This window comes from Lepidothrix coronata, unplaced genomic scaffold, assembly GCF_001604755.1.
Source record: "Lepidothrix coronata isolate B3197 unplaced genomic scaffold, Lepidothrix_coronata-1.0 Scaffold8, whole genome shotgun sequence".
Lineage (NCBI taxonomy): Eukaryota > Metazoa > Chordata > Aves > Passeriformes > Pipridae > Lepidothrix > Lepidothrix coronata.
In genome coordinates, this window is record NW_016690188.1 from 4,173,587 (window position 1) to 4,197,036 (window position 23,450).

General features: G+C 45.9%; 1 protein-coding gene across 2 annotated transcripts in view; it reads right to left on the minus strand.

Moving 5' to 3' along the window:
• The window catches only part of SORCS3 (sortilin related VPS10 domain containing receptor 3), a 296,555-nt gene extending 285,163 nt beyond the window's left edge, over positions 1 to 11,392 (minus strand). For both annotated transcript variants that reach the window (XR_001873022.1, XM_017804150.1), the window contains exon 1: positions 10,678 to 11,392. Coding sequence is in view for 1 of the 2 variants with exons in the window: in XM_017804150.1 (XP_017659639.1) it covers positions 10,678 to 11,253 (576 nt within the window). In the remaining variant the exon portion in view is untranslated. The remainder of the gene's footprint in view (positions 1 to 10,677) is intronic.
• Positions 11,393 to 23,450: the final 12,058 nt, after the last annotated feature.

Here is a 23,450-nt window from a genome sequence, read left to right on the forward strand (position 1 = left end):
CAGGACTCCAGATGATTGATGCATCAACCACAGCCAGTCCTCCAGCACACCTGTAATGCTCAGCCAAGTATGCCCTGTGCCACTTTTGACCCTTCCAAATGTGCAGCAGAATGAGGGATCATGACAGAGATGACAGAAAACACTGAAAGATAGAAGAGTCCTGGAAGGGCACGCAGTGAAGTGATCCCTAACTTCTGTTGCTTAATGAAATGACCAGGCATTTTACCCATTTCCTGATCCTTCAGAGAACAGACAGCTCTCACAGGCCAGATAACTGAGTGTTCAGTGTGGTTACTGGGGCAGGGCCTTAAAAACACTGAGAAATCATAATCTGGCAGGATGCCCTGACTAGATCTTTCTCTGCCATATTCCATATTCCACACTTTTCTGAAAGCCCTTCTGTTCAAGGCTCGGCTGCCCAGAAAGTCTGACCGATGATGGCTGAACCTTCTTTATTACACCTCTGTAACACCAGATATAGACACTGTATGGGGCTTTCTCCCAGTGTTGCTTCAGTTGTTGCCAAGGTTCACTTGAATAAAGATTCCCTCTTTTCTGAAATACCTATTCTTTCAAGTAGCATGGCTCTCACATCAGGTCACAATCTCACTGTCTCATAGGCAAGCTTTTTTTCAGGCCAGATGGCAAACACAGTTTTCAGAGACCCCCTGCCTGATATGTAGGTTTGCCTATCTGCCTGTCCCACCACACACCATGAGCAAGGCTGCCCCTGCACAGGGTCACCATGGTCCTCTACATGCAGGCTCACCAAACCTGTGTCTTGTACCAGGCTTTTGGCCAAACAGAAGCAAAGCCCTGTTCCACTGCAAACAGAGTTCCTGCCAGTTCAGATCGGACAGTGAGTCTGTCCAGAAGTGCCAGGCCCCAGACCCAGACACTCATCTGCACCTCCATCCATGTTCCCATTTTAGTGTCAAGTGCTATCAACATTTTGCTCTTTGGGAACAAAGCTGAAAGACACTGTGGGTGGCAGAAAAAGGACACTACCCTACACATACTGCTCCAGCCCTCTACCTTGCAGAAGACTGACATGGGGAAACTTAGCCCAGGCTGCCTCCAAGAGGACAGGGGGAAGATCTATTTGCCCCATCTCACCCAGGAGTACTTCACCTGCACCTGGTGTTGGGCAAAGACTTTTCCCTTTGGGTTGTGAAGTGTAACGCAAAGGGTGGGGAAGCCACCTTAAAGATCCCAAAAACTTATAAGACCCTTGAACTTTGTATCCTACTACATTACCCCATGAAAGACTGTGCGAGCAGCCACATAAACTTACACATGCTATCATCCTAAATTATTCCAACTCATTACAAACAATCCACATAATTCAGTCAGCTCCCACTCCCCTCATCAGACAGATGTGACTCCTCTTCTGTCTGTATTTCCAGTGAAAGCCCAAACTCATGGCCCCCACAGTCTCATCACATTGATTCTCACCCAGCTCAAAAGGAGCTGCAATTTGAAATTACTCAATCTGTGAAGCCAAGCAGGTAAAGAGATTAGAACTGCAGACAAAAATGCTCTTAGAACACCTCCAGACAGAACTTTGCTGTGCTTTAACTCGATCAATCTGTTAATGATTTTAGCTGAGCATGTTCCACTTTTCTATTATAGAGAGCTCTGTTCTTTCCCCTCATAGCTCCTTTTCTCACCTAATTTTCCTTTCTTTCATGCAATCTCTTATAAAAATAAAAATATACACAACATATGAGCTGTAGCAGATGAAGTAAAATAACTCCTTTTCATTAAGTAGCTGTATCAATACTGATCCACAGCACAACCCAGAGTAGATCCCTCCTTTCTTGCATGCCTCAGTTTCTCAAAAAAAAAAAAAAGAAAAAAAGGCCTATACTACTGACCTTCCTTTTAACAACCTCTGACATACACAGCTGAAGTAGGCAGCAGAAGACCTTTATAAGTACAACCATGTCTGATATTCTGTAGGCATAAAATTGGCAGGATTTGGCGGTAAAGGAGAGGAAGCCTGGAACAGAGAAATACCCCCATACACACTGCCATCCATCCCGCTGCCCTGTGCAGATAGAATTCACTCTACAGCTGACAGGGGCAAGTAAGGCCTGCAGACAGGTCAGGTCTGCCAGCACCTCATGGTATTGATCACAGCTGGGGGGGTATTTTTCAAACAGGCACAAACTGCAGGGAAAGGTTAACAACCACTTAGAGCTCCCACTCCCTCCTTCCTGCACCCATAAGGTCATAAAACACTTTTGGTAAGAGCTAAATAATCATGTTTTATACATTCTCTTCCATTCAACAGCTTTTGCAAATGTCCATCCATTTTAAGCCTCAGCAACAGCCCTTCATGTGAGTTAACTCTTCCTTGTAGATGGGGAAGTCTCAAGACATGGGACAACACACAATCTTATTAGACACAAAGGCAGGACCACAAATCATAAAAACAACCTGCATGCACAGCCTGCTCTCCTCTGACAGCTAAGGAAGCACATCTGAACTCAATCCATCCTTTTCTCTCTGCCTTGAAAGTCAGCAGGAGCTCCGTGCCAAGTCTTCATCTCCACAAACCACTTACTGGGGTCCTCTACCAAATCCCTATGAGGGGTTCAACCCATTTATTGAGCCTACCAGCAGCACCACTGAAGATGTACCAGCAGTGCCCACATGTTACAGACTGGTGGAATGCCTGAAGCAGTGCCAAAGTAGTTGCTTCAAGCATCCTGAGTTCTTTAGACCATCATTGACCTAAGTGATTCACTGTGGGTCAGTCCTAGTTTTTCCAAATCCCAATCACCCATTTTAGTCCCAAAGACACCAGTAAGTGCAATCGCATTTCCCAGGAAACACTACTTTATCTCACAATGTAGTGGCTGGGAAGAATCCCAATCCCTTCTACTCCACCGCATTCATAAGAAAGGAACAAGAAGAGAGGAACAGAAACGCTAAGATTTGTGCAACACCTTCGACTTAATCAAAACATTGCAGAGTTCCAAGTGGCAGGGACCTGCATCCTCTGCGGATCAGGCACAGGGAGAGAGGTGATGAAGCACAGTACCCCTGCCCTCACCTGCCGCTCCCGGAGCTGCAGGAGAGGGAGCAGGTGGGCAGCGACCTGAGTCTGTCAGCAGCCACCCGGGGCTTTGCCCGGAGACTACAGGGCACGGCAGTGGAGGAGGTGGAGCGCGCACCCAGGATCCGGATTGCTGCTTCCCAGTCATCCTCCCTTTATCCCTCTCCCACCCCACTAGCACCGCTGGCACTTTCAGGGGGATTCTGGCCATTATACCGGCACATAACTCAGGTTTGAAGGGACGCAGCAGATGAGAGACCCCGGCGCTGGGACTCCCATCTTCACGACAAAGCCTGGCAGCGTCGAGGGACGGCACAAAGGGAGACAGCGTCAGCTGCACGGGCGGCAGAACGCTTTACCACGGCCGAGTGCCTGGTAGAACTATTTTCCTCTCTGGCGGAGGGAACCCCAGACAGCGGGAGTTTCAGGGAGTCAGTGACTCCGAGCGGGTTTCCATATCAATATTTCAGCAGCCTCTGCCTTCCTAGCATGCAGTCCCAGGCTCCCGGTCCCCTCGCCCTCCGCAGCATTCCCTCCCTTTCGCAGATGCCCACGCTCCCTCTAGCGCCCGGCTCCGCTTCCTCACACCGGCAACCCGCACCCTTCCCTCAGTCTGTGCCCTAGGGATCTACATCGCACTGGAGCTAATTAAAACTGATGCTATTTGGGGCACGCAGGCCCTGTAGTGCTCTATAGAGCATTTTGCCTAGCTAGCGATTGTGTTTGCATGTCGGAATACGAAGGGAAAAAACACCGTGACAGCTTCAGTGTCAGGGCTCTGCCATTCGTTTCATTGGGAGAGCAATCAGTACTCCTTCAGCACTGAAGACGAGGAACAAAAGAGAGGTTTGGTCATTCAGCATGAATCATTTCTGATTTTTATTGCATGTTGGGACTCTGCTGGTGATGAGGCTGGAAATTGACCCTAAAATTTCCATAGCAGATTATTTTTCAAATATGTTTCATGCCCCATGCTCTGTAAACACTCAGCAAACTTTCTTCAGTTCCTTCAGTCTCACAACACCCTATAAAGGCAGGAAAGGAAATACTTCCACGCTTCTCTTTTTGCATGGAGGAGATACTAACAACAATGCTGCAGTTCTCCCTGGACATTAAAAGGAAGTTAGGGTTGGGGGATTTGTTTACCTTGGATTACTGCAGGGAGTGTAGGCAAGCCAAGAAACTTGAATGCAAATGTGTGACTGCAGCAAAGCAGATCCCAGCCAAAGCAGATCCCAACTTGTCCAGATCCCAGAGAAATCCAAGCCTTAACTCCACAAGTTCCTTGCAATTGTCCTCAAACCAGCCCCAACCATGAAGTCAGGCTTGGCCTTCAATTCTGAAATGAACCTGGATTTATAAGAGAGTACTAACTCAAGTAAGTATGTACTGCTCTTCTCCATTCTACCCACAGACATCCAGGGAGCTTAAGGAGTAGATGCTACGGTATGACTTAAATAAATTCTTAGCTGTTTACAAGACTAGTTTCCAGTATCCTTTAGTACATTTAACATTAAAGATCTTGGCCCTTAACCAGTGCTTTGTCCGTGAAGCAACACTGCTTTCCTGTGTTTTTCTAAATTTTACTTACTAATACAGCTATAAATATGGAAACTCTCAGGAAGTTTCATCTTCATACAGTCTTACCTTTAAGAAAACATTTGTTTCATCTCACCTCCCTTTGGAGAAAAATCTCTTCTGCCTAACATCAATTATCTGCTCAAACCCATTTTCAAAATACTTCATCATCTAATTGGATGAAAGTTTTCCATTAAAAAAAAATAATTAAAGACTCATGTAGCTGTTTCTGTTTGCATTTAAACCACTGTGAAAGCTTAGCCACAAGTCCTAGGCCTATCCCTGATCGTGAAAAAGTCCGAGTACAAAGGTCTGAAGAGAAACTGCTGACAGGCACTTGGGACAGGAGCAGTTCTGTTACTGAATTTAGAACTACAAGAACATCAACAGCTTGATGTGCCCGGCAGGGTAATGGCCTAGGGAATTTGCCATCTTCATGGGATCCACAAGCAATATCCAGGCCTGTCCACTGGACATCAAACTGACTTTGCAATGAAACCAGTCTGGAGAGAAATAACACAAAAAATATTTTGCAGACACCTTCTTCCTGCTCTACTGACTCAACACAACCACAAAAGCAATTGCCATGATGGAGTTTATTTTTTAATTTCAATTTTCTATTTGAATATTAATTAAAAATGGATTGACAACATTCTGGAGAAGGACTTTAGTGGCAAAGTTCATTACTACTGGTAGAGGAAAAGTGGAAATGCATTAAGACATTTTGCCAGAGCTGGCCTACCTTCAGTGGCAATGAGACTGCAACCTGGTCAAAAGCTGCTTTTGAGAAAGAAAGTCTAAACAGCAATTCAAATATCTACCAAATGCAGCACATTTAATATGATTGCTCTTTCACCATTTTGCACTCTAGGAGTAAACATTTTAGACTGAAATCCAACGGCTTTTGGAACAGTTACCCATGGCTAACAACTAAATGCAGCATTGCCTGACTAAAGATTCCCCTTCCTCCCTTCCAAGCATAGCAGTCTATTTGGAATTGCAAATACTGTCCATCTCGTTCTGCCCATCACACACTGCATTGCTAGGCATCTTAATGAAAAACTACCTGGCACACAGTGAGCCCATCAGCCTCCCTAGCTTGTAATTCGCCATGGGAGTGAGTAATGTCTCAGCATCAAACCACCAGTACATTAGCAGATCACACCAGAACACTGCCAACACCATTCAGAGGAATCATTCCCGGAAGATACAGGCTTCACTGCAAGAACTTGTACAACCTGCTTGTCACTGTCAACCCTCAGAGCTTGCACAGGGGAAAGAAACAGGATCGGGGCAGCAGGAGGAAAAGAAAACCCATTCAGAGGAGGGTTGTTCCAATCAGGTCATCTTTACATGAATCTTGAAAATCTCTAAAGACTTTCTAGTGCCTTGCTGTACCATTTTTATTGAGAAGAAACTCTTTCTAATATTCAGGCTGACATATGTTTTGGCTGTTACGACATGTTAATTCCTTTTCAACCAATAAGATAAGCTGCATCTTCTTTCTAACTCTATTTCAGATGACTACAGGCTACTGCAGTACTATCAGCCCCCTCCTTACCATCTTGTCCTAAAGACATCTCATATTCCTAGTCTTGGAGTGAATCTTAAAACCATATTAACTATAGGGATGACAGTCACAGGTCCTCTGGACAAAACAGTGCAGCATGGCTGTCAAGATAAAACAAGGCTCCAGTCCAGTGTCCCACTAGCTCTTATCCTGCCTTCCCCAATTTTTAGAGTCTGGATCATACTGTAAACATCTATGCAATTGAATGGTGTACACAAGTAGCAGCTACATCATTTAAGCACACCAGACTTCTCCAGGTTTACCTTCTGCACTGCTGTACTGCAGTGAGATAAAAAATGCACTGTACATTTTTCCTATAGTATATAGAAAAAGTCCAATACCTAGGATCATATAGGAACTTGGCCTGGCTGCAGCAACCTGCAATACACACATGCTTTAAACAAATGCCCTCTTGTGCTCTTACTGGGGCATTATAGTGTATTTCTCATCTTTATGGCAGAATTTTGCCTCTAGTTACTAGAAAGGTAAAGGCACATACACATGGGCTGCCTAAATCACATAATGACTATTAGCTGCTGCCTCTTCTTAGATAATGGATTGAAAATATCTTCTAGAGAAAGCTAGAAATGTGCATATTTGCTTCTTATATTGAAAAAAAATCACCCACAACACCACAGAATTTGCGGTAGTTCCATCATGGAAAAAGCATAGACAGAATTAAGTACTTCCAATAAACAGCTACATTAATCAGAGGGACAACTCTGAAACCTAATGACAACAGTTCCCATTTACCATTCCACTAGTGATCATATCAGGAGAGCAATCCTAGTGAGTGTGTTTTATTCACTGTCATTTGTTGAAATCCCTTGAAAAACTTACTGTCAAGAAACAAGATAGTGAGATTTAAAACTGTAAGAGCATTAAAGGTGCTGCTACCCTTTTTTTTTTTTTTCAGGTACTTATCCTAGAAATCAGGGAGAGAGGACAGGAGAAAAGATACTCTGAAGAATCAAATCATCATCACAGGAAGGTTGGAGAGTATCTGGTGAGCAGAACAAGTAAAAATATCATGCAATAACATAAATACCCAGAGAGGGAAAACAAGTGTAGAGGATACAACCCTCACCGAATGGCACATTTGTACACAGTGTATGTGTTCAGAGAGGAATGGCTTTGAAAAAAGAATGACCTGCAGCTCTTCTGGGAATAATAGTAGTTTTCACTAAAAATTCTCCTTCCTTCAGAAAGGCCTTGGCAAGAAAACAATTTATCTGACCTCTACAAGGTTCCCCAAGAGCTTCAGTGACCTTGTTCAATAAATGCTTCTATTAGGGCAGATTGATACTTGAAGCCCAAACAGAAGTCTCCTTTTTCTCATATCAGACCCACCGAATTAAGCCAAATTCCCTTCACCAGAACACAGAGAAAACAAACCTCATTTCTACACAGAACAGCATTTTTGCATTTTCCTAACAATTTTTACTTAAAGATCCTCAGGTATTGTACAAAGCAGAAATAAATTCTGCTCCACACCACCACTTTGTGGTAGCTAAGTAGTACTATCCTCATTTAACATGGAAGAGGAGATCCAGAGAGGTTAATTGTCTTTCCTAAGGTCACGGAAAAAGCCTCTGGGCAGGACAAAGCAGAGAACCCCAATTCCCTGATCTCACCAGCCTTCTGTCTCTATCATAATCCTAATCTCGCTATCTACAAATGGAGAAAACAAAAGTTTGTTGCCTGGAAGGGATTATTTTTTAGTAAGTTAAATTGAGATTTGAGGGACGTGCAAGGAAAGGGGGTAAGAGATGGAGGCAGAGTTGCTCTTAAAATAAAAATAAAGAAAAAAAAACCACAAGAGATTTTTACATTCTAGGTAACAGGACATCCAGGAGCTACAAAGATGTCCATTTTGTGGAGTGTCTGTAGACCTATACTTCCCAGTAAAACCCCAGTTTTTTATTACTATGCCCTCATCATTGCAAATCCATTCAGTGTTTAGGAACATCCCACCACTAATGTCTGATTTGAAATACACTGTTTCTTTGCATGAAATTTGATTGATCATGTTTTTAATAAAACATAAGTGACAAGCTTAGGTTTTGAAGTCTGTTCAAGTAACAGGGAATTGGTAAAAGCAAGCCGTATGCCTCTTTATGGCTTTGGTAGCCTGAACACACTGGCATACAGACACATCGTAACTGCTCTCCTAGGTCAGCTGGCATAATCAAGACACGAGTTAGTATCTTTTACCCTTTTCAATACACCTTTCTGCTGCTTTGTATCTCTTGTGACCTAAGAAAATACATGCTTTGTGTTGAGGGACTGGTAACCAATGTGGCTGGCAAAAGAAGCTACACTGTTTGCCCGGGTGACCTTGCGCAAATTGCTTGATGTTCCTGTGCCACAGACACCCCAACAGCAGAATTAGGTTAAAAACTGAACTGCAGCAGAAAAATAGGCATTGGATTCAGCCTTATCTGTTAATAAATGAAAGGACCCAGGTTCAAGCATTTAACTTTCCCTCTATACTGTTTAAAAGAAAAATCCAATTAGTCTCTAAATGCAGTATGTTCTCTCCAAAAGACAGAAGAGAAAGTCTCAGAATGCTAAACCTTATATTAGAAAAAACACAAAACAATAACACTGGTGTTTATTAACATGTCTGCTTCTCCTTCCTACAAATACCACATTGTCAATAAACACCCATCTCTTTGCATTTACTTGTGCTTTTGAGTTGGAAGCTTTCAATGCATGGTATCTTGAGGTGCAAAGTCCTAATGGAAAGTCATGAACAATGGAAACATTTTCCTTCATTACCCTTCTGTCACCTGAAGTTAAAGAATAAGGAAACTAGTTATTCAAATGGCATATTTCTGTAAAAAAAAAAAAAAAAAAAACAAAAAAAGGAAGGAGGGAGGATTTTGTGAAAATCACTTTCTGACCTGTGTTTTATAAAAAAATAATCTTTCTTTCCCCTGCAAATACTTATAGAATGAGTTTTCTCTGCTACTTCAAGCAGAAATACTCAAAACTACTGGAAATTCATGCTGGGAAGGCATGGGGGAGGCATTTTACCTTCTGTTGCTCAACACCCCTCGATTCAGCACCAAAATGAAACAAAAGAGAGGGCATATAGGTTGTTTTCTTCATTACATGCCATGTTACATTAAAAATAAATAATCCTAGAGACAAGTCTAGTGCTGAAATATACCATGCAGCTGTTTTCTCTTGAATGTTTGCTTTCATCTTTAATGAGAGTGGAATTCATGTCTGGCAAGCACAATTGCCTTTAAAAATTGGTTAAATCAAAGTAACATCTACATTGCTGTCAGAATTATTGCCTAAGTAATAATAAATAGAGAAAAAAACCTTCCAGTCAAAAAAATAAAGAGGTGGTAGAATCGAACATTAGAACCTATAGCTGATGCACAGATAGGGAGACAGATAGATAAGGAGGTAGACAATTTGCTTTTTCATGACTAGCAAGTTTCATGAAGTATGTATCTGAAAACCCAGCCAATCTCTTTTATGCTGTTAATTGCTTTATACCCATTTCCAATAGTGGCAAAGCAATAAAAGAGGCATTTTCAAGGCAGTGACAAGCTATAATAATCAGAATAATAGGAATATTGTCACCAGACATAAAGGTTTCTCAGAGTCCTTTAAATTATGTATGTTCCCAGACTACATCAGAGTGGAAATGGTATTTCTGATACCAAGTCAAAAGAAACTTGAAGTTTTGTCCACAGCCATCTGCCGGGCGTTGCAAAGAGGGTGTGAGGGAGGGCCCTGTACTATCATGGCACAATAGCGTGTGGGTTTTTGGGACATGCCCCTTACACACACATACAATCCCACAGGCTTTCAGGGACACTCCAGTGACTCATTATTATTCACTTGAGGAAAAAGGCGTGATATGCCACGGATTTTTTGTAAACTTTTTGCTGTGCTTGCACTACCTGCCTCGTCTCAAAGCCCTTGACGTGGTGTGGGGCTTTCCACCCCTCAACGAATTAATGGGATCTCTCGTCTCCAGCACGCACAGCGGGGTACTTTTCCACCATATCTGTAGTCATTCATCCCAGGCACAGAGGCAGAGAAGCGTGCCGAGGTGTATATTACATATAGGGAGACAGAGAAAGGGTGCCCAGCGGTGCAGCGCTCGGGACAGGCTGGAGCGGGGCGCCGCGGATGCTCCCTACGTAGAGGAGAGGGATGGGGCGCTCCCGCACCGCTAGTCGGGAATCGCAGTTCTGCCTGCGGGGGCGGGGGCGGAACGGTGTTCCCATTCGCCTTCGCCTTTCCCCAGGAAAACTTTTCTCTTTTCTTGGGGCCCTCGCCCCGTGTCCCACTCCCGCTGGCCATAAGGGCGCCGTGGCCGCCCAGCGCCCCTCTACGCACCGCACCCCCGGCTCCAAAGGTGGGTTCGGCACCGTCCCGCCCGTCCGCCGGCTCCCTCCCCGCCAAGCCCCACCGGGTCGGGTCTGTCTGTGGTACTCACGCTGCTGTTGTGCCCGGACCAGTGCACCATGGCTTGGTTGTGCGCCGCATCCCCGGTGAGCGCGAAGGTGGTGCTGCTCAGCCTCGGCTCCTCGGCCCCTCGCAGCCGCGCCGCTCTCCCGTCCTCCGGGGGCCCGCGGGGCTGAGCGCGGCCGCCGCGCTGCCCCTCGGCCGCGGGCACCCCCCGGCGCCCCTCGCTGCTCCGGCGGGGCCGCGGCGCCGCCGGGCCCCGGCCCCCGGGCGCGCCGCCTCCCGCCCCCGCCGCGCCGAGCGCCGCTCCCCGCGGCCCCGCACGGCCCCCCGGCTCCGCGACCGGCAGCGGCTCCGCGGCCGCCGCCGCCCCGGCCGAGCCCCGCGCTCCGCCGCCCGGCCAGCTCCGTAATCCCCGCGGCGGCGGCGGTGGCTGTCGCTGCTCCTGCCTAAGGCGAGACAAGGAGGTCGGCCAGGAGGGCGATGGAGATGAGCAGGATCTGCAAGTTATTTCGGCGCCGGTGCAACACCAAGAGAGGAGTAAAAACCATGTCCAGGCGAGAAAAATGGTGTGGCAGGTCGGGAAGCAGTTGGTCCCCTTCTCCATGCCTTTGCGGAGCGAGTCGGGGGGCTTGCAGAGGGAGGGGGGACGAGGAGCTGCGTTTAGGGCGCTTTTTTTTTTTTCTTAGGAAGAAAGGGGACGGATGCTAATTATAATATTTATTATTTGTAAAAGGCTCCTCTTTCTCTCGCTCTTCTTCTTTCTCTTCTTCTTCCCCTTTCTCTTCCCCTTTTCTCAGCCTCTGAGACGATGACCAGGAAAAAAAAAAAAGAAAGAAAAAAAAGGAAAGAAGGAAAAATAGGAAAAAAAACTCTCCCCGGTAGTTGGATTCTGTTCCTTACTGTTGCTAGATTTTTTTTTTTTTAAAAGTGCTTTTCAGTGAAACTGTTCACGTTCAAGGATTTGATCAAGTGAGAGGGTACCACCACACGGGGGGAGGAGCCCCGAGCCTTGCCAAGCCGCCGCCGCCGCTGAAATACACCGCCGAGTCACCCGCCGCGCCACGCCGCCGGGGGCCGGGAGCGGGGCCGGGGGCGGGAGCGGGACATCGCGCCGCACCGAATCAGCTGGAGCATCACCCAGCCTTTTCTCCTGATTTGGTATGTGTGCTCCTGCCCGAGACAAAGCAGCCGTCATTCCCCGTTTCTGCTGATGTATGTGTACATACACTCGTGTTTACAGCAGTGTAGGTACTCCTCTCCCTGTGTGTGTGCGTGCATGTGTACGCGCAAAGGCTGGATGTGGGTAAGGGGCATAAGGGAGCTGGGATGAGTGGCTCTTGGGTGCCTCCCCTGTGTAACGGCGTGCCCGCGGACTCGGCTATCTAGCAGCACCCCTCCAGAGGCGGCTCCGTGCTTGTGGATGTGCCCGTCCCAAGTGGAGATTCCCGACCGTGGGAACTCGCGCGTGTGCGTGGGAATCCCAGCAGCCCTGCCACCGTCCTGGAAGGGAGACTAGCAGGATTTATGGGGGGGGGCAATAACGAAGAAAGGGCAGTATCTGCAGGCAGCTCACTGCAGCAGCATCTCGGGACTGTGTCGGGAGAAGGAGCGAGGGAGATGTATTTCTTTAAGTCATGGCAGTGCAGCGCTCCCGCTCCCATCGCACGTCTGCATTTCCTCCGGCCAGAACACCTGTTTTCTGCTGGCAGAGCTTAAGAAGCCTTTGCAGCTTCAGCCCCCAGACAAGGTGTGAGTAATGGCAGGGTGCGAAGGGGAGAGGGAGGCTGTCGCCTCCTGCGGCTGCGGGGCCTCCCCCGTCCCCCGGGGGTCACCCTTGTCCTCGCCATCCGTGCCAGTGCCACGTCCCTCTGGACCGATTCACTGCAGCAACACGTCGGCACTTTCTCTTCGAATCAAACCCATGGTCGACCTTCCTCCCTTTGAAAAGTGTCGATAATTAGCGATTTTCTTTAATCCTCCCACCCTCCCACTTCCCACATCAGCCATTCTTTGCCGTCCAAGAGACGGATCAACCAACTACACGGCTCTCCCCGCGGTCTCCCCCTCCCCACCGCCAGACCCGGAGCGGGGGCGGCTCAACAGTTTCTCCCGCCTATCGCGGGTCTCCCAGCCCGTCAGGGAGCGGAGAGAGCGGGGGACAGAGGCAGGACCGGAGGTAGCATTGCCCGCACTGGGTAGCGGGGGGGTTTCTGGCCAGCTGGTGCCCGGCGCTTGGTCACCGCCCGCTGCAGAGCGCCCGACTCGGGATGGGGGGGGGTCCGTGCAGCCCAGTTGCCTCTGGGAGAGCGAGGAGAGAGCTGGAGTAGGGAAGAGGGGCTGCACCCACCGCTGTCTGTTGCAAACGGGGGGAGCTGTCGCTAAATGGCTGTCCTGCAGGAACGGGAAGAGGGGCTGGAGTGTCAGAGCTGACAGCTTCGGGAAGGCGGCGGAGGACTGAGCGAGCCTGTGTGCGGCGAGACCCCTACCCACAGGAACGATCCGTCCTTTAGCCACAAATCCCGACGCAGAGAGCAAAAGCTGGAGGTGGGGGCAGGGGAAGCAAATCACCCACTCCCAACCCAGCGGATGGTATTCCTGGCTTGGAATCGGCTCCCTTTTGTACTACGCTGCCAAAATGTTTAGATGACATTTCATTTGTGTGGGTGCAGTGACGTGGGCCTCAGCCAAAGCTGATCCATAAAATGTCGGGGGAGGGGGATTGTACAAGTTTCATACGCTCATGGCAGGTGCTGCCCTGCCCGCACAGGGACAACTCAGCCCCAAGGCTGAATTCTCCCACTGCTTGTAAGTGAACAACATGGTGTTGGGAACAGGAAGGACCCCACTGTCTCCCTAATTCGAGCGCTGCAAGAACAGAGTCCCCAGGCACGTGGCATTAGCGACACACATGCCACCCCTGGGCCTTGCCATTGCTGTGCACTGTGAAGGGAGGCACTGTCAACCTAATGACACCCTCTAACAGTGAGGCTCCAGCTGTGACAGGCAGAACTTGTCCTTACATTATTCTCCAGTCCCTCTGGACTCACCAGCTGCTCACTGCTGCTCCTGAAGACCTCTGCACATCCAGAACCCGTCACCACAGAGTAAAAGCTATGCTGGTACTAGCAATAGCCACTGCTTAGCCAGTCCCCTGCTATGCAGTTCACCCAGTCCCATTTATCTTCTCAGCCTAGCTGGACACCACTTAAGACCCAGTCCTTGTTCACATCCTGAACAGTCACTCATTTGTGCAACATCATCCTTGACTTCATGGTCAAAGTCCACCCACATCAAGATAGGACTCACAGACACAGGTCATTTCCCAAATCCTGCCAGCACAAGGCATTTCTTTGTGTCCACCACATCACTCCTTGTCACCACAAGAGACAGCTGTGCTGGACATGACACAGAATGTGATAGGCTTCATGCACAGGTGTGTTCACCAACACTTCATTTAGGGCAGTACTTTGACCACCCTGATAGCAGGTTTTTTCTACCCTGCAGACTGAAGAGCCGTTGCTTGTAACTAAAATCACCCCCTGTGAATATCATCCTTATCTACCACATTCAGGGACAATCTCAAACATTCAGTTCAGACTATGTCAGCAAGATTACCCCAGGCCCTAATTTTTCAGGCGGACACCCACAGGAAGCTGTGGTGTTTCTAAAGCAAGTCCTAAAAAGCCTTCGTCAGTTCCTGCTTATTACTGTAAATAATAGGATGCACAGCTGAGTCTCACTGATGATGTGGGACTGTCTACTAAAATCTCTCCATTCCACATCTCCCACTCCTTAGCAGAGGCCTCAGTGCTAAGGAGAGCAGCAGCAGTTCTAACATCTTTCCTTCTCTAGAAAACAAAGGTAATGTGAGCAATACCCCCATCTCCTGCACGATTTGCGAACTGCGTGCTCATCACCAGCACACAGACGAGGGGCTTTTCCAGTTTTTACCATCCCTGTTGCAAGAATATCAGATTTGCTTCAAAACCCGGTCTCTTGCATGACAGGGTGACAGTAAAGATGTCATCTGACAACCCTAGATTTGCACTTCCAAGAATAGAAATGGAATAGTTCAACACAGTATCCATTACAGGCTGTTTTAATCCCTGGTCTAATCCATTACGATCTGCTTTAATCCCCACCCAGATGCAAACACCCATTCAAAGAAGCAGGGGTTGGTGTTATATTCTGTTGGACCATGTTGATTTTTTAATTGATGTAAGACAACCATATGCCATAACACCAGGCAATGCAGAGGATTTCTTAAGTAAACATTCTGGAAGGCAAATTGTGGCACAAATATAAAGCAGCAGAACATGCCTGTAACCAGGGGGAAGCTGGGTTCAGTTAAGGAGAGAAAAGCAATTGGGGTAATTATGTTTGTTTGGAGGGGATGATTTGGATGGAAGAAGACTAATGACACTATCTAAAGAAAGAAACAAATAGAGCCTGGCAATTGCCAAGGCCTTCAAAAGCAGAATTGATTATTTGGGGGTTTCTTTTTTTCCTATTCTCTGACTTTCTTTTTGAAAGAAAAAGTAATTATACAACCAAATTGTTAACTCCTAACACACATATAAATAATTTCACCATCACTGTCTCCCTTGCTGGTGGTAGACCTGCTCCCCAGTACCCCCACCCCTTCTGTTTAGTCCAGCTCTGCCTATCATTGCTCCATGCCCCTCTCCTCCTGCAGGACTGCACACACTCTGACCTCCCTGGAAGCCCAGAGTGTTTCTCCCAGTCACTATCACCCCAGGAAATTTCTGAGTGGGACCTAGAACCTGAAAGAAAGGAGGGAGAGTTGGGAAAGAGGTCATGAGAGGAAAATTTAGCATGGGGGGAAAAAAAGTAATGTCCCAGCTACACTGCACTCTCTTCACGCAGACACACACATCCTCCCTAAAGGTCTCCTGCACTACTCAAGCCCTCCCAAGGGAAGAAATTCCACACGTACTAAGGAAAAAATCAATGCTTGCTCCAGTTAATTTTAACCTATTTATTATGTGAGACTAATCACTGTAGAACAAAGCAGATCTGTGATAATGCTGTCTTGTTTACCAAGGGAAGGCCTGACTCGACCTAAACAAAAATCATTGAAATCTGAAGTGTCCCTATAGCTTCAGACAAAATATCACCTGCAGGCAGGGCCCCCATCATTTTTTCTGGTACAGTACTACCCCCATTATGGGACAGATTTTCTCCAAGCACAGCCATCTGCAGTGTGCAGCAGTGAGTCTGACTCTGAAGCACAGCAGCCCATGGCAGGGAGCCTTTAGCACTGACAGAGTCGCTGCAAAGCTCCTAAACAGAGATTGCAAAAAACACTGCACAGATGTTGCCAGAGGGGATCTCGCTCCTGCACTAAATGATGAAGTCAGAGTCCAGCAGCTCACAAGCAGCACAGGTACCACATATCAGCACACCAAGGGAAGTGTTTTACACAACCTGGATCACGGGACAGTGATGGGACTACTTGATCTCAGCTGACCTCAGGGTTCTCACAAAGTAGTGGGTCCCCTCACTGCATCACAGCACTACTATCTTCTTGATGAACACCATTCACACAATGGCCCAGAGCAGGAGAGAGTGCCACAGGTCACACTGGGAATGCAGCAGGTAGAGGCTTAGCAGAGTGGAGAACCACTCCTGTGAATCTCACCTCAGGCTCAGAACTTCACTAGCATGAACAGATGTAATGCCAGGTTTGGTGACCAGCCTGACTGCATCCTTCTTTTTGATTTTTCTATCTAAACATCATGTCTGTGGGAGACAGAAGAGGTTCTTTCATTCAGGGATGTTCAGACAGCTACACTGTCTGCATCCGCTGCTAAGGCTGCCCAAAAGTTGCACAACCTGCACAGTGCAGGTAAGGGACTTGGCAAGGCACAGAGCAGACAGAGGTGTTTTGAATGCTCTGGGGAGATTCTGCAGGTTTAAAATCATGTTTCTAGTTAATGTTGGGTACTGTTTTTCGTCCTAAAGCCAAGATAAGAAAATCCCCTTATGCTGATAATCAGCATCATCAGGAATGCGGAAGAGCTTATCAGAATGGAATGAGCACACAGATTTGCAGCACATACAAAGATAAGTTGGGCAGCACACAAGTTCACTGTGCTGAATTCTCTGTATACTGAAGGTTGCATATATATTTATCTTGGAGACCCCAGTCAGAAATACAGGATCCCCTGTTTCCCAGATTTCAAATCATCCAGGACCACAGTAAGATACTAGATTTTCAGAAGCATTTGCAACGTTTTTGAAAGTATGCTCCTTAGCATCACTTATAGAGCTCTGGATCGGGACCTGTAGCCCCTCTTTGTCAAAGAGCTTGCCTAAAAAGCTGGGTCCAACCGTGTCACACACAATGAAGAAAGGCATAATCATGGCTTGAGATGTTATAATATCCAAGAATACATTATGAGTACTGAGATATCCCATTTGGAGAAAATCTGATTAAAAACAGATGTGTAACTAATATTCACATGATCATTGATTCAGAAAGAATAAATGACCCTCATCTCCCTTCCTGTCCCAAGGTACACCTCAGCTTTTCAGATTCCATGGAGAAAAGGAATCCTCCTTACTATTAGAAATTTTGTACATCTCTCATCAGCTTTTCACTTCTGGTTGTTAATGAATCCTCACATCTGTGACTGTTTAGGGGTGGCTTAGCAGTTTATGAGCTGCTAAGAAGCAGAGCACAAATACTGCCTGGCTGTGAAAAGAGAGTCTTTGTGAACATGAAGCCTCCCCTATGCTTGCTCCTCTCCTTGAGAAATAAGACAGAAAAATTACATAAGGTTCCTTTTCCCACCCCACAGAGCACATACTGGAAGAATGAAGCTGATAGGATCAGTGACACAGCGACAGTTCTCTACAATTAAGACTCTGTTCTCATCCCAGGTACTTTTTCCACTTTGTATCATCTTCCAGACAAATCTTTACCTCTTCCACTCTCCCCTCCCCCTTAAGTTTGAGATAGACCTAGAAGGGAAAGGAGCTGGTATTGTTTCTCCTCTATTCAAGCTAAATCCAAAGTGATGCGTGTGAGTGTGTGCACAAAGGCAGAATTTTCTTAGCAAGCTATAGAGAAATGTCTGGCAGTGACCCCAGCTTTGATGGTGGGACTTCACAGAAGGATGTTCAACCTGCGACAGCTTGGTGCTGTTTTCTCTTCCACAACAAACACCACCTTTTAAGATTCTCACCTATGGCTGTTTCCTTCCCCTCTTTTAAGAAGAACCCCAAACAAGAGAGAAATTGAACTACAGCACTGAGGAAAGACTTTATACTAGTGAGCATGAAGGGAAGGTTGTATATTTAGTGAGAAAGAACAAAACAAAAGGGAAGTAGAGAAAAATAACACAAAACTACAGCAGCAAGCGGCTGGCTGTAGGCAGGTGCTTCTTACCTAGCCAGTCCTGGCAGTCCCCAGATCTCCTGTGCACTGAATCAGCAATAACTAACTCCTAAAAGGAGTCAGGTTGAATCAAATATCATGTAAACAGAATTTGAAACATTCTGAAAGGGTGAGTCTCAGGTAAATTTATGCTCCCAGCACCTCTAAGACAGAAAAAAGGACAAAACTAAGTGGCAGCTATTGCAGCCTTTGGTAGACTGTCTTGGCAAATAGCTTCAACTCACAAGGGACTAACTGAAGTTTCACACCACCAAAGGAAATTAGAAAAGATAATACTGGCCCCATGAAAAGAACAACATGTAGCCTGCACTCAGTGTAATGAACATTCAGTAGTTGGCTGGCAAAGGCCAGGCATCACAGCTGCATGCACTTCCATGATAAAAATGCCAGTAACTAAGTTAATAATAATTTAAACTTTAATGCCTAGAGTTACTGTCAGGCTCCAGGAAAAGGCCTGCAAATGCAGCAAAGAGACAATCCCCTCTCTGAAGTCTAGATTATGACTTAAAGACAACATACAAGTTCACTGCCTTCAGAATGCAAATGAAAAAACAAAAATGGCAAATCAAGGAGTTCATCTGCGGAGGGAGGAGGAAAAACCTGCACAGGTATTTCGTGCAATGCAAAGCCTGTAGCAGGCAATGAGTACACAAGTGGAGAGGCCAAAACGTGAAGGGCTTGAAAAGGTTCAAGGCAAACCCTTCCCTTGAAAGACCACCTGACCATAACATTTGTTACTCCAAACACAGCATATATTTATTCTGTGTTCTACTAAGTGATTAAACAGCTTCATTCTTTTGGTGGTGGTTTAAATCTATTCCTCAGCTTTGTCACAGACATCCAGGTTCCAGTGCAGTACCGCAGAGACCACTCTTGTCCTTCTCCCTTTTCTGAACATGTCCAACCCTTGTCAATTTTAGTGGCACTCATGAGCAGAAGAGCAATCTCAAAAGGGTTAAAATCCAGGGACACAAATGAAAATGCAATTAATAAGTCTGCTACATAAAAGATCCTCATGCTCATAATGCAATCGGCAAGGGTTGAACATTTTTCCTTGGGCTCACTCTACTCCATTACTGCAATAATGCATGGTAATATAGTTAGCATTGATTTGCCGCAAGGTACATGTACTACATCTGCAAGCTAACAGGGGAAAGGGAGGGAGTTTCTCTCCTTGAAAGGCTGGAATTACTTAATTATCTAAGGAAAATGACATGCAGATTTAACCACACAGGGAAGTGTTAGGACTGACTTCCCCCATTCCCAAAGAATACAGAACAACACTTCTCTGCTACGTGATCTCCATGCAAAGCAAACACTCCTAGTTTGTTGTTATTAATTACCCAGCTCCTATCACTGGAATTCAGAGGTGTTGATACTTCGCATCACCCCCAGCTATGCTTGCTCTTCATAAATCATACTGAGAGGAGTTGCCAGGAGAGGAGAGGAAATACCAAAGGAACTTGCAAGCATCTCTGAATAGGCAGCTGCTGCTCAAAGAGACTGCAGTCCTCTGCACAGTCAGATGTAAACCAGTATTAGTGTTACAAGACAACAAGAGACATGTGCCAAAGGTGGGTAGGCAAGACAAGAATTCAGGGCTTTCAGACAGAAAAGGTAAAGAAAAGCAGATGGCCCTGGGGATTAACCTTTTATCTTCACATCCACAAGTTAGATCAGATCAGATGGTCTGATAAAGCTGAAAGGCTTTATTATGATTATTAATCTGGAAGGGGTTGACTGTAATCCAAATAAACATAATGGTGATAGTTCTAGTGGTCAAACCAGCACTGATTTCCCTCCCCCTAGAATTTAAAACTTCTTTTCTAGTTTTCCATCTGTAAACTAGATCAAAAATTGCTTCACCACTTCAAAGGCAAAGTTCAGAGCAATTTCCCACCTCCTATCCCCTTATACAATTATACATTCCACAGAAAGCATCCAGTCTTCTGCTCCTCATGGTAGCTGTGCTTGAACTAACGCTCCTTTTTAGAGAGGTATCCTTTTTAAGGAATTGAAAACCTGAAGTTTGATACCTAAGTGATTTGTCTCATCCCAGTTACGAGACCAATGATCACACTTTGTTACTGACACCACTCGCCCTCTGGCTGGCAACAGGACAACACCGAATCAGGTCTGGGTGAAAAAAAAGAGGTTGGAGACACCTGGACCCAAATTTATCCCAAGATAGAACATGCTCTCCATTCACAGGGTTGGTTTTGTGGGTTGGTGTTTGGGGGTTTTTTACCCTTTTAAAAGAACATTTTAGAGTTATGAAGAGTTGATCCTTGAAAGCAAGTTTTGTTGGGAGTGGCAGCTTCTCATAGCTCTCTCAAGTACCTCGAGAAAAATAGGAGCTTAAAGGCACACAAACCCTTCATTGAGCCACATGTCATCACAAGTTCTATTTTCTTATTTTGAGGGAAGAAAAGGTTCTTCCCCTCTTTTCTCCTTTCTACATTTTGCAGTTTAACCCAGAGAAACTAACAATTTCAGGGTTTTTTTTCTTTTTCCATTGTGGAATATGTGTGTTTTCCCTTTCCGTGCATTGCACCTTTTCAATACTTTTTCACCCCTGAAAGCTTGATGACGTGGCAAAAGAAACAATGAAAGTAACACAGAAACAGAACAAGAAATCAGCTAGAAGTTATTCATTCCAGTGTTCTATAATATACTGAAGGGGGAAAAGGATAAAACGGGGTTAAAATATCATCTTCAAAGACTACTGATCTGAAATACTGAAATTTCTGGTCCCAGAGAAAATCAGAGGGAACAGAGACCAAAAAAATCATCAATACCTTAGCAGAGACAATCTTCTCTTTAAATCTTTAAATTTTTCTTTAAAGAATGTTTAAACCAATTTTTTTATTAAATCAAACACTGGATTATTGTGTAAATTTTAGAAATAACAGGTTCAGCCTCACACTTTGCTTTTCACAGGTGGATTTCTCATTATTACCATAACAACACTTTTATGTTGCAATTAACTTTCCCCATCCCAGACTGAACCTAATATTTCTTATTCCTCTTGCTAGACTTTCCCCTATGCTGTCTTCATAACTGCCTTACCAGCACAGGAGATTTCAGAATTACTTTAAACTGCCAACTAAAGTCTTCCCTGCCTAGGTCTCTCATTGAGTCTCACCTTTATCACAAAAGTAGACACAGGAGGGAGCTCAAGCAACCCCACTCACACTGAGGTTACTTGTCTCCCTGCAGCAGCTGAGGTGATTTAACACCTTTAATTCTCAATTCAGGGTTCCTTTAGGTCTTGGACTTAGATTTCCACACCTACTGGAATATAAGTCTCCTTCTTCTAGGTAGCAGAACAACTGATATGTTCCCCCTTTATACCAGAAATAGAAAACCCGTAGCAGTGCTGGCTGAGCAGAGACCAGAATGATGAAATCTTTCCTCACCAGATTTGGCAGTTGCAGATGTGACTGCACACATACCTGCAATGTAACACTGCCCTCAGTACTTCCAGCTAATCCTTCAGCTGCCTTTTATGTTTGCTGTTGGTTCTCTACTTCTTTCTCCTTGCTAGACCTCACAAAGAAAGCCCCAGGAGTTTCTCTTCCTTAGCCTCCTCCTGTTCTGCCTAAGCTGGATGTCCATGTGTGCAGCAAAAAGCATCTCATGGGGAACAGGGAGCAGGATTTCCTTCTCTTCAGAGGCTTTTTTATTTGTGCAGCCACCTAGGCAAAGCTCTTGAAGGTAATGCCCACTGAACCTTTATATTCCTTTCTACAACAGGTTTTATTCCCCTTATTTTGTCTCTCTTTCCCATTGCCCTTCACAGGAATATTTCACGGAAATACAGAATATGCAGATTTGGAAGGGATCAAATGAATGCAACTCCTGGCCCTGCACAGGAGCATCCCCAAGAGCCACGTCATGTTCCTGAGAGTATCATCCAAATGCTTCTTGAACTCTGTCAGGCTTGTGCTGTGACCACTTCTCTGGGGAGCCTGTTCCAGTGCCCAACCACCCTCTGGCTGAAGAACCTTCTTTTAATATTCATCCTAAACCTCCCCCGACACAATTTCAGGCCATTCCCTCAGGTTCTGTCACTGATCACCACGGAGAAGAGATCAGTGCCTGCCCCCCATCTTCCCCTCAACAAGGAAGTTGTAACTGCAATGAGATCTCCCCTCAGTCTCCTCTTCCCCAGGCTGAACAGACCGTCTCCTCTTCCCCAGGCTGAACAGACCAAGTGCCCTCAGCTGCTCCTCATACAACTTACAACTTCCCCTCAAGGCCCCATCTTCGTTGCCCTCCTTTGGACACTGTCTAAGAGCTTAATATCTTTCTTATATTGCAGAGACCAAACCTCATAGAATCATAGAATGGTTTAGATGGGAAGGGACCTTTGAAGATCACCTAGTTCCAACTCCCCTGCCACGGCCAGGGACACTTTTCACTAGACAAGGTTACTCAAAGCCCCATCCAACCTGGCCTGGAACACCTGCAATGATGAGGTATCCACTGCTTCTCTAGGGAACATGCTCCAATGTCTCGCCACCCTCATCATTAAAAATTTCTTCCTTATGCTTAATATAAAATATCCTCTTTCAGTTTAAAACCTCACCTTTGTCCTGTCACTACAGGTCTTGGTAACAAGTCTCTCCTTTACTATAAACCCTCTTTGTATATTTAAAGGCTTCAATAAGGCCTTCCTGGAGCCTTCTCTTCTCCAGGCTGAACAACCCCAATTCTCTCAGCCTGCCTTCACAGGAGAGGTGCTCCACCCCTCTGATCACTTTTGTGGCCCTCTTCTGGACTCACTCTAACAGGTCCAGGTCTTTCCTGTGCTGAGGGCTCCAGAGCTGCACACAGTAATTCAGGTGGGGTCTTACAGAGTAGAATAGAGGGGCAGAATCACCTCCCTCGACCTGCTGGCCATCTTTCTTTCTATGAAGCTCAGGATGTGGTTGGCTTTCTGGGCTGTGAGCATACATTGACATGTCGTGTCCAGTTTTTCAGCACCAAAATAAAAACATTTGAAACTGCTACTTTAACCCAAGTTCATGATCCTCATTGTAAATGAAGAAGTACATGAGAATCCAAAACAAATTCTTACAGGCACCTAAAAGAAGAACCTACAGACAGTAGCTCTCTGTGGCTATTGTCACCTGTTTCCACATCACACACATGAGGTCAGGGAGCCCTAGAGGCGGCCACCATACAATTAAATGAAGATTTTGATAAAATCAACTTGAAGTCAAGCAACTGTGAGAAGACACTAAGATTAAGTGTTTGCTCATTTGGCAGACCATAGCCAAAAAAGCACATCATTTTATTTCAGCACATATTTCTACAAAGAATGGAGTAGGCACTGATAGTATATCCTACTATTCTAGCTTTTCCTTCGTTCT